Consider the following 10,606-nt stretch of genomic DNA (forward strand, 5'->3'; position numbering starts at 1 on the left):
GGATTCCATGCTGTTGGACATGACATAGAAAGATACATAACTAAATTTAATGTGCATTTCTGGATTGGCAGTTCTAAGATGAATCAAGTAATACATGAGCAGCAGTCTGCTCAAGAAAGAACCCATATTCCGCTCTATGTCCGAGCCTGTCCTGGGACTAATTTGTCTTCCGGCCGTACGTATTCTGCAATTAAACTTTACTTTTTTATGTTCACTTCTTATCCCATACATATTTTCAGCATAAACATGTGTTACATATTTACATCAATAACATGTATTCTATGCACTTTAATAATGTGGTTAATTTGGTTTTAATGTTGCATGTGTTCTATATTCGATTGCCATTACAGGGTGCATTTTCTGAGAGTAAGCTGCCAATTGCTTTCACATGTATTCGGATATCCAATTAAATGTTTCTCGATTATAATTTCATTTATCGTTTTGGGTTCCCCTTTGGTTTTGGGTTGGTTCGGCTTGATATCTTAAGCTAGGCTTGATCCCAATGGAAATCGAATTCCGACAACAATTCATGAATTTGTGCATTAATTTCGAAAAAAACTGGCACCAACCTTAATGCATCATCTTCAGTTTCGGCTAGATCATCTACCTAGTCGGATCTCACGCCGGTTCCAACTCTGCAGATTCGATCCATTCTCACCCCAAATCCGAACATTGAATACCATGACTAATATTTAACAAAAAATGAAAGCATAAGCAAGAGTAAGTCTTGGCCAGGGTGTGCATAAAATGCTTCACAAAAGGGTTGATAAGAAAGACAACTAACATGCATAGCGCGTGCAGACTTATATGTGGACGACCTCAAGATTACAAAACTTGGGAGGAAAATTAAAGGAAAAACCTCACAAGTTTCCTTTAACTAGCCATTAGAATTACGTCAATGATGGCGACTATCGGCCCCGAAGATAAGTCGTTCCATTCCATGGCGGCCGCCTAGCGTCAATCGTAAATTCCAGAACCAGCAATCCCTTCTTGGTCGGCTATTAACATTATTGACCTTCAACAGACCAGTTGATATTGGAATATGAAATAAAGTAAGTTTTCTCTCTCTCAATCTCAACCTCTCTCTTTCCGTTGACACATCCCAACACTACCTGCTACCAACAAAGTTTATCTATGGTTGGAATTCATATCTAAAGTTTTCTTTTTGTAAAACTAATCATTGGGATGTAACGTTGGGAATGTACAAATCACATGAATTAAGAATTGGTTCTTTGTTTTTGCGTAAAGGTTTTACGTATTAGTTTTTCTGAGAGAGAGTTTGTCAAGTTTTGCGATTTATAATTACAGCAATATTATTCGAATGAAGCAATCCCCCCTCGTCCCGGCCCCTGAAATGCGTAAGAAACTGATGTCACCCTTCATCCTACCTTTTTGCGGACGCCCTCCCCCTCATGACGTCTCTACCTTTGGCTGCTTCACTCCACCTGCGTTACGTGGGGGTTGAACACTTCCATGACTCATCTCTCTCTCTCTCTCTCTCTCTCTCTCTCTCTCTCTCTTTCAGATTCAGAGTCTTTGCCTTTTAACAGTTCGTGACGTTAGGCTATTATTCTTCCGTCTCCAATTCAGTTCCATTTGTTTCATAAAGAGAGAGCCACACCCCATCTTCACTGCTTTAGTATTTACGCACAATAAGACAAGAGCTCGAATATGAGCTCTGGTTATATAACTGGTTCTTCTGTTCTCGAATTACATTATGCAGATGGATCCGTGTAGCCTTGCTGCTGTTGTTTATTTCCTTTCTTCTTTAGTATGATTAAATGCCTTCGGTGTCCATCTTTGGACTATATGTTTTCATTAATTAATTGAATGATCGTTTGGTTGCTTTCAGCGATCCATTCTTGCTTCACTTACGGAGAGCAGGATCATGTAAATTGCATTCTAGCTGGTATATATTTTGATTACTTATTAAATCTTCACTGAACTCACCATATAGATCACACATGTGAGGTTCATTTTGATGAAAACAACTTGGAATAGTAAGATCCAAGAGGAGGTACGAAGATAGGGATGATGATAGTGATGACAAAATCCAGCTTGGCAATGTTAATTCATGCAAAAACAAAGAAAAAGATTGCAGGTATTCTTCTTTTACGTTTAGGGTAAGATGGTCTCTCTTTCTCTCTCTCTCTCTCTCTCTCATATATATATATATATATATATATATATATACATAATATCGATACATATATAAGGTGGCCCCATTCCATGAAATTGATAACGACAGAGGAGGCTGCGTGAGGGGAGCCTGACGGGAGACATCTTTCAATTAATAGTTCTTTTGTATTTTTATTGTGTTTGGATAACTGAAGTAAAATCGAGGGAGCTGTAAAAAGAAATAGAGCTAGCAGACCGAGTTTGGTGAGGGACTGAAAGCGCTCTAAAGTTAAGGGAAGGCGAAGGAGCAGCAGCAGCAGCAATCAGAAGGGCAGATCTACCTCTACTGGATATGCTGTCCTCCGCTCCATGCATGGGAGAAGAAACTCGTTCACATGCCTTTCTCCTTTTCTTCTCTTCCATCCTTTCATCTCAGAGAAGCAAGGAGTTCCTGTCTTTCTGTGTTCAATGACATCAAAAGCTGAAATGGTGTAAGAAAAAGATACCCATCAATCAGTACTTGAATTTCTTTCAACTTTTTCCTCTTCCAGAAGAAAGTTCACCTCCTTTTTCACGATTTGAGAAGATTTCACGGTACTAATATAAGGTGGCAAGAGATTTCTCCTTATAATCTACTTGGCTTTGTTATCGACGAAGAAGCAAAAGAAGATGGCTGCTCTTCCTTCTACAAAGATATCGTTTGGAATCATAGAACCAGAAGAGGACTGTGGAGGCTCCTGTCAGGGCGACATCAAGCAACCAACATCAACCACAACTGCCTCCACAAGCAACCCGCAAAAGAAGAGAAGGAATCTCCCTGGAACACCAAGCAAGTATCTATATGAAGTCATTATTCACACACACACACTCACATGTCACAGCAGCGTTGTTATTGGTTTTAGTTTATTACTTTAATTATCAAGTTCTAATTTGCAGAAACAAAAGAAAGCATGGGGATTCTACGCCCCCAAAACTGAAGCAAGTTCTCGCCTTTCCCTTTTCTTCTTATTTATTACTGCTGCTGTTAATTGACAGATCCAGATGCAGAAGTGATTGCACTCTCACCCAAGACACTGATGGCCACAAACAGGTTCATCTGCGAGGTATGCAACAAAGGATTTCAGAGGGAACAGAACTTACAACTCCACAGGAGAGGCCACAACCTCCCATGGAAGCTGAAGCAGAAATCAAATAAGGAAGTCAAGAAGAAGGTTTACCTTTGTCCAGAGCCCACATGCGTCCACCATGATCCGTCAAGAGCCCTAGGTGATCTCACAGGCATCAAGAAACACTATTGCAGAAAGCATGGCGAGAAGAAGTGGAAGTGCGAGAAGTGCTCCAAAAAATATGCAGTTCAGTCTGATTGGAAGGCCCACTCGAAGATTTGCGGTACAAGGGAGTATAGATGCGATTGCGGAACCTTATTTTCAAGGTAAACCTAATATATAGGCTACCAATCAAATGTTGAACAACTATAATATCATTAGATTAGATGTGTGGCATTATTTGGTGGAATTATTTGTTGTGCTGGTTGAGATCTGCAGGAAATTTAGCTTGACTTTTCTTTTATGATTTTCTGCTTTCTCCAAATAGATTCTGATCTACATACAAGAAAACATCGAACAATATCAGATTTTCCTACTGGCAGGGATGGAAACCGACCAAGGGTGTAACTTCAAAATAATTTTTCCATTACCAAAAATTTTCTGTTTCCACGTGATTGTTTTTTCGTTCTGAATTGTATGCAGAGTTCATGGATTTTTTGGGACAAAAAAATTCTTTTTCCTCCCCATCCTTGGAGATGACGCCATTGACAGTCTTTTCGTGTTCACGTGTTGCCTAGTTCCATGAGCTGGTTGGCCCGGCCTGAACACGCTAGTGGTGCTGCAGGTGCCACTTTGATGAAAAACTTTTGGAGTTTGAACATTAAGCTCAAAAATATCTTCTGCTTCTCGTTCAGATTTGTACAGTCTATTTCGGTTGGCCTACGCGTTGTTTTCAAATGGGGGAAATGGGTCTTGTTTGGAATTGCTCTATGTAATAGATGAATTTCCCTTTCGGAGGAAAGCAATTAAAAAAAAAACATTATTGAAAAGCATTTTTTTACAGATTGGACGGGGAATTTTTTTTGTTCAGAGGGTCAGTTTTCTGTTCAATTAATGCCTCTTAGAAGGGAGTCTTGTTTTCTCCGTCTAACTGTCCTAGTTGTAGCATTGGCAGATTCGTAGGAGCGTTTCTTGTTTATAGGAGATCTTGGTTTTCCTTTTCTCCTCTTTTTGTGCTTTCTGAAAGGAAGCATTTATTGGTTTTAGGATTTTGTACTACAAACTGCTCGTGAAGGAGTTCCTGAGCACACACTTACAAAGAGGCAGTCCTTGAGCGAACAATAACTCCCTTGTACTCTAGGACAAAATCTTTAATTGTTTTTTCTTTTAACTTGTTCTTACTTTGCTGCAGGCGTGACAGCTTCATCACCCATAGAGCATTCTGCGATGCATTAGCCCAAGAAAGCGCTAGACTCCCCAGTGGGTTGCATCTATATAACACCCACAGGCCTCCTTCTGGTATGCTTAGGATGCAAGGAGGAGGAGGAGGAGGGCCACAATTTGATCATCTGATTACCCCATCAAATTCTTCCCTCAGATCACTGCCATCTTTTTTTCCTTCTGGCCTCGATCAGAATTTCTCAGAAGGTTCCCAAGCCCTTAGTGCTTATCCTGGGTTGACACAGATTCCTGCTCTTCCTAGCAATGATAACAGTAACAACAATCCTGCAGCCACTCTTTTCAACTTAGGCTTCTTATCAAATGGCAGCATCAGCAACAAAAATGATGGGAACAACAACACCCATCTTGGCCCTTCAGGCTTGTCCATCCATTCTCAGCTCAACAACAATATTTTGAGTGATCATATGAGTGAGAGCGTCTCTTCTCTCTATAGCTCCCACATGCATAATGAAGCGGTTCTGCCTCATATGTCTGCCACTGCTTTGCTCCACAAGGCTGCTCAAATTGGTGCAACTGCAACTGGTTTGAACAATGAAAGCATGTTGGGAGGAGGATTCGGCGGTTCTACTGCAAATACTACTGGCTTCTTTGGGCACGAGCAGAGACCTTCATCATCTTCTTCGTCTTTCCCAGCCAACAACCCTTCAAGCTTCCCAGTCACGAACCTCGACCATATGAGAACCAACCTTAATAGCAGCTGTCAAGAGAGCCATGTCCAGGACATTATGAACTCCCTAGATAGTGGTGGTTCTGCTCTTTATGGAGGGTCCAGAATTGCAGACGAACATAAGATACGGGGTGCTTTCGGTAGTAATCTGATCAGACCCCGAAGCCGCGAGAACAGCGGCGATCTGGGCGCCTTCGCTTTCAACAACAGCATGAATTTGGAAAGCGGGAACATGATGATGAACAATTTGGAAGCAATTGAGGACAAGCTCCACCCGACTGCGGCTTCAAATATGAGAATGGGAGGGTCTGACAGGCTAACCAGGGACTTCTTGGGGGTTGGAGGGATGAATAGAGGCTTTGTGGGAGGAGGGTTTTCTCAGAGAGACCACCATCATGAACAGAACGTGACTTTCGGAACAATGGATTTGGAAATGAAGGCTTACAATGAAGGGTACCTGCACTAAGGGACGTCCAATTATGAGCCTCTCAGGGCCAATAGAGAATATGATAAGGTATGTGATCAGATAGGATTTGAAGTTCATCGTTTTGGTAGTTGGTAGCTGGAACCAGATAGCAAACATGGTTTGCTTCATACTGGTAAGCTCAATCTTGCTTGGTATCGATAGATTTTGTCTATACCTATCTATATAGTAAGTGTTTGGCCAGTTAAAAAAACATTAACAGTGACATATTTTAACGATAGATCGATGTCAAAAGTGCCATTTCATGAACGAGATGCACTGGTTCTCTTTTATTTTGTCTTCTCTTATGCTGTTACTATTTCTTTATCCAGACCCGGAGTAAAAGAAAAATAAGTTTATTACTTTTCATTCTTGGATCTGCATGTGCATACAGCCCCTAGTCCGTTTACGCGTTCTGCCTGTGCAAAAAGCGCAACCCTTTTGCTATTGTGTCCATTTTATCATATTTGTCTTTGCGCGTGAACGTGTGAAAGTACGCGAAAGAGAGAGAGAGAGAGAGTATATTCCTAAATGTGCACGAACATTTTATAAACATTTAAAAAGGGTTGCGTAATTTCAACCACATTTTGGAGATGAATTAGCATAACTTTCATGATTGTTATCGTTAACGTGGACATTGATCTTATAGCAACAATTTTCAAGTTTTTATTGCAAAAAAGCTGATCCTTTTAGGTTTTAACGTATATGGACATCCATCCAAATGATTTTTCTCATTGAGAAAGGAAAAGGTGTGCAAATGCATATATCAACTTTGCCTAAACAACTCAATGAAATTCATATATATATATATATATATATATATATATATATATATATATATATATATATATATATATATATATATATATATATATATATATATATATATATATATATATATATATATATATGACAACGCGGTTTTCTATGAGATGAAAGTGAGATTGTCCTGTCGTCTTCTACGTAGAGGCGGCTTGTAGCTTTAGTTTGTGATTCCCTGGATAAATTGTCTCTTGTTGCTATATCATAAAAAGCCATAGGCTTCGTTTAATTTGTTGACATTACTTGGTCATGTAAAGTCCTCCATTTTGTGTCCTTTCATTTCACTGCAGGATTCTGCATGAGCATTCCTTCTATCACGTCATCAATTTCAATTTAGTCAACTATTTATTAACTAAATTATATTGCACCAAATCACTCTTGAAGTTTCTTGGAATGTTTTGTCTATCTAGCCCAGGAAATCTAGTGTACTTAGCCTAATTAGAGCCAAATTAAACTTGTAATTTTTCTACATATTATTATATTATATATTTTTTAATATATTTGTTGTGTCTTCCGCATCCATCGCCACTTTGTTACTCTTGATTTTCTGCTGTTTAGTGCACTCAACCGGTTTTGTTGTACATCGATCGATCGGTTTGTGATTAGGTTTCTTTGCAAAACCAACTTAATTGACTACTGTAATATATTTGATTGCAGGCACTTTAAGAATGACATGGTTTCTTAAAAATGTTGGACCTCCTTTTAGTTTGTTTGTGTTTCTGATGCATATGTGGTTTATATGAATGTACTGCATGTGTTTTTTATGAATGCAATGCGTGGTGCCATTGTCATCAAGGAAAATTAAACTTTAAATGCTTTTGGTCGTTAAAAACCTTAGAAAAACTCCGCATCATATATAGTATAAAAAATGAATGAAATATGGTTAAAAATTTATAAAATATGTACCATTCAAAAGTTAAAGTAGAATTTATAAGGATTATGGAACTCTAGATAAAAACTTCCTTTATCAGGTTGATGTTGTAATAACGAGCAAATTTTAAGCTCTCAAGCACTACATATGTTTTTAGGAAACTAATAACTCTGGAACTGCGGTTTGATTATTCACTAAACATGACTTTACATAAAAGAGCCCAGGGACAATGTGTCTTAGGATATAGAAGATTCGATTGGCGTTATTTCCTACTTGCCTAACGACTATAAATCTAATACTACCACTTAGATTTCAAAAGAATCAAAACGTAAATTTCCTCAATCGTCTTTGGTTGATTGGACGTAGGAAGTTTAATCGATGTAGAAAATTTTAGAAAATTGGAACGAAATCTCCTTCTCTCTCTCTCTCTCTCTCTCTCTCTCTCTCTCTCTCTCTCTCTCTCTCTCTCTCGCGTACGTATAATTTGTTCAAAAAGAACGTAAGCTGCCCTTTCGACTGGTATAATGCCAATATTTTCAAGGACATTAAGTCGTTAAATTCTCTCTCTCTCTCGTCATATATAAGTTGTATTTTATTGTAAATTTTACTTATCTCTTCATAGACGTAAAATCTGATCCCCCAAACAGACAATGAAACATTTGCCACATATATATAATTTTGATTTCTACAATGTAAAACAAAACCTCATTTGTCTTCACTAATCCACTCAGGCCACTTATTGCATGCATTCTAATAGCGGATAGGTCCAAACATGGCAGTCTGAATCTAGCTAATCACCAACATTTGCCTAATGAAACCCCAATTTACTATATCTCAGCATATGTCAGCTGCACATTGATGATCATGAGCTCGTGTCAAATCATTATCGAATTCTCGAAGCTATTTATTTTTAGGATGGTAGCATTAGTTTTAGCGTAGCCCTCTCCAATATTACTTTTGAAATACAGTTCACCCATCTGCTATTTTCAGAGAAGCTTGATAATGTACCGAATAGATCACATTAGATGCCTTATGTTTTCATGATTATGCAAATAAATAGATGGCAAGTTATAAAAGAAACCAAGTTTTTTATCATGACTGTGTGGATGGTGGTCGATTGGCTTCTCAATTACAAAATACTTTAGACATCTCATATGTTGTATTATTTACTTGAAAAAAGCATTTCCTTATTAAGATGTTGGTCATATACGTTATTACTGTGCATTTACTAAATGACATATTTGGTTTTGAATCATTTTGGTGAGAAAAATTGAAGATTCCATCCTTAAGTGTGGTATGATCCTCTCAACTTTTCTGGAATTGTAAGAAAGATTTAAACTGCGTTTTACTCTATGTAAGTTTGGTAAAGTTGTCCAGGTTTATGCTTTTAAGTTCACCCAATTTGATTTAGTCGAGGGCCTCATGCACACACAAACATGCACATATATATATGGGTTTTTGATCGTGGATCCACCATGGGCAAGCTCTAGAGGGAAGCCACATGGTAGTTACCCACACCAACCTCACAAAGTTAATTTAATAGTATATTGATATTTTTGATATATTTGATTGTTATACATATAAGTTCTCCCAAACAAATTAAACATATTGAAAGAGTGGCTCCACCAGAAAAAAATTCTGATTCCGCTAATGGCATCCTGCATTCAAACAAGCTTAAGAAAGAGTGGCAACTACCTCTTTTCCTAAGGTAGTGGGCATGCAAACATGCATAGTGCATGAAAAATGTAAACAAATACCCTAAAACTAAAAACGAGTGAGGTGAGAAAGAGAAGAGATTGAAATCGTGTTGTGCTTTCTTGCTTTTGTTTTCTCAAACCGCAAAGTGGATGGGTTAACATATGATATATCCATGTGTAAGTATCATTTCCTCTCTCTCTCTCTCTCTCTCTCTCTCTCTCTATATATATATATATATATATATATATATATAAGAGATTAAAATCCTCCAGCCATCCAGACCTCCATTCAATCACAGCCGCGCTAAGCCGCATGGTGTGATTAAACATACCATTTGATGCATTTAACAGTGTACTTGAGAAGCCAAAGATTTTTTTACGTCCATATATCTATATATATATATATATACACACACATACACAGACGCAGACACACACATATAGACCAAAAGAGAGATTTATGAGACTATAACCTTGCATGGAGGTCTAATGGCTGTTCCTCCTCAAATTTTTGTGTTTCCTTTGTCAAACCGTAAAAATTTATTCTTCACAACTTATTTTGTTAGACATGTATCGTGGATAGTGTTTTCTGTCTATTTACACGGTTTCCGGAACATGAAACCATCCGTTTCCGCATATAAAAACATGCATTGGAACCGAACAGGTAGTTTGATTGGAAGGGGAAACCGTGGAACGTCGCGTATGAAGGCTGTCTTCCTGCGCATATACATTTGGGCTTGGTGTGAATACGCTAATAAACCTACCAGCTCTGACACACTGTATTTTACTCAATGCTGGTGCTTGATTCAAGTTGAATATTCACCAAGGTTGAACACATCGAAGTGGCGCCAAGCCAAAGTTATCTCACATGCATGTTGAAAGCTGAACACAAACCATGCATCCATCCATCCACGAGTGGCAAGGTTGTCCAGAACATCTCTTAATTATGTCCACAATATAAATGCCATGCGTATCATAATCTGTAAACGTACACAACATATATAACATGCATAAAACTATACTTAATATATTTGACACTAGCACTTTTTGCAAACACAAGCATATATACTTGGCAGCATTGAAAATGTAAAACTGCCTCGTGGAACCAGTTTCCTTTTCTTCTTTTTGTAGATTAAACCTCATGGGATGCGACGCACGATAGAAAGAGATCGGTAGCTCTACGATTCCGACGGAGATGTGGCTTATTCTCATGTGATGCATCGCAACGTCTATACAACGACATTCCTTGCCAATGCTTTTATCGTCTTAAACTTTTAAATAAATCAGGGGCATATGAAGTTGTCAACTGTACACATCTAAGGAGATTGATACAATGAAGAGGGTGACAGCTGAAAAGTCGATCAGTTTTTATTTTGAATTTTTATGTATCAGCTCTTTATGCTATAAAAAAAGGTGACATTAATATGCTAATTGAAACATAACAGGATCTTAAAACACCGA

General features: G+C 38.2%; 1 protein-coding gene across 1 annotated transcript; it reads left to right on the forward strand.

Moving 5' to 3' along the window:
- The first annotated feature begins 2,312 nt into the window (after positions 1 to 2,312).
- LOC116248745 (zinc finger protein GAI-ASSOCIATED FACTOR 1-like) lies at positions 2,313 to 6,124 on the forward strand. Its single transcript, XM_031621706.2, has 3 exons — positions 2,313 to 2,947; positions 3,154 to 3,550; positions 4,576 to 6,124. The coding sequence occupies exons 1-3, from the start codon at positions 2,788 to 2,790 to the stop codon at positions 5,756 to 5,758; spliced, it is 1,740 nt and encodes a 579-aa protein (XP_031477566.1). The 5' UTR covers positions 2,313 to 2,787; the 3' UTR covers positions 5,759 to 6,124.
- Positions 6,125 to 10,606: the final 4,482 nt, after the last annotated feature.

This window comes from Nymphaea colorata, chromosome 2 (genome assembly GCF_008831285.2).
Source record: "Nymphaea colorata isolate Beijing-Zhang1983 chromosome 2, ASM883128v2, whole genome shotgun sequence".
Taxonomy (NCBI): domain Eukaryota; kingdom Viridiplantae; phylum Streptophyta; class Magnoliopsida; order Nymphaeales; family Nymphaeaceae; genus Nymphaea; species Nymphaea colorata.